The following is a 1,043-nucleotide window of genomic DNA, read 5'->3' on the forward strand; positions in this document are numbered from 1 at the left end:
CAAAGCCCTGTTAATGACGCATCTGGCTCTCCTTGTCTTCTGTCTAAGCGAGAAGGTTTTCTAGCAGCATCAGCATTGCTAGGGCTGGATTTAAATACTATTAAACATAACATATAAATATATAACTATATGCTATATTTAATATTTAGTCTTAATATAATATATTAATAAATATATAAATATAAACAGTTTTTATATTTCTTTAGATATTCATATTAAATATAATATATAAATATGTAAATATATTATATTTGATGTAATATTTAATAGTTAATATATATTAATAAATACATAAACATAAATAACTTAATATTTATAATTATTAAATTATAGAAACAGATTAAATATAATATATAATATAAATAATTATACGTTATATTTATTATAACATTTAATAATTAATATAATACATTAATTAATAGATAATTAGCTTAATTAATCCCTGTCCTACTTGTGTAGTCGCTGAGGGCGTAGAGGACGGTGATGACGTTGTCCAGACAAGGCCAGTGGTCAGCGTTGCAGGTCAGCCCTTCCTCGAACGCGTGACGTGCCAACGGAAGCCGTGTCAGACGCAGCGCCGCCAGGCCGATTTTATACCACAGGTTGACGTCCGTTGCATCCAGTGTCACCGCCTGCGAAACGGAGACAGAAGAAGACCAATTAAAACCTGGAATGTCACGCTGCGGCGGAAACGGCGAATGCAATCCGACCTGTAGGTAGAAGTGCATGGCGGTCTCCACGTCGTCCCTCTGCGCCGAGAGCTGCGCCAGGTTCTTGTAAGTGGAGTACTTGAGCATCAACCCCGGGTGCCTCAGCCCCTCGCGGCCCTCGCCACATGACGGAAGCGCCTGTGTCAACGATAATGATAACGATCATATTGGCAATCGTATTGATTAAGGGGGATTGATTACGCCCCTCCGGACGGAGCAACTGACCTCTCTGAGGAGCCGTGTGTCCAGCAACCGGTGGTAGGCTCCGGCCGATTCCTGGAAGCGGTCGTGCTTCTGGAGGTCCAGCGCCCGGTGGTACAAGGCAAAGGCCTC

General features: G+C 41.1%; 1 protein-coding gene across 1 annotated transcript; it reads right to left on the bottom strand.

Moving 5' to 3' along the window:
• Positions 1 to 431: 431 nt before the first annotated feature.
• Positions 432 to 1,037, bottom strand: LOC121918828 (calcineurin-binding protein cabin-1-like). The gene is made up of 3 exons (XM_042444808.1): positions 936 to 1,037; positions 711 to 848; positions 432 to 632 (listed from the first exon to the last, which is right to left on the bottom strand). The coding sequence occupies exons 2-3, from the start codon at positions 795 to 797 to the stop codon at positions 432 to 434; spliced, it is 288 nt and encodes a 95-aa protein (XP_042300742.1). The 5' UTR covers positions 798 to 848; positions 936 to 1,037.
• Between the last annotated feature and the right edge of the window lie 6 nt (positions 1,038 to 1,043).

This window comes from Sceloporus undulatus, unplaced genomic scaffold (assembly GCF_019175285.1).
Source record: "Sceloporus undulatus isolate JIND9_A2432 ecotype Alabama unplaced genomic scaffold, SceUnd_v1.1 scaffold_42335, whole genome shotgun sequence".
NCBI classification, from domain to species: Eukaryota; Metazoa; Chordata; class Lepidosauria; order Squamata; family Phrynosomatidae; genus Sceloporus; species Sceloporus undulatus.

Coding starts and splice junctions, on each gene's coding strand:
- LOC121918828 (XM_042444808.1), bottom strand. CDS start 797: ATGCTCAAGTACTCCACTTACAAGAACCTGGCGCAGCTCTCGGCGCAG. Junction 633..710: donor CCATGCACTTCTACCTACAG/GTCGGATTGCAT, acceptor TCCGTTTCGCAG/GCGGTGACACTGGATGCAAC.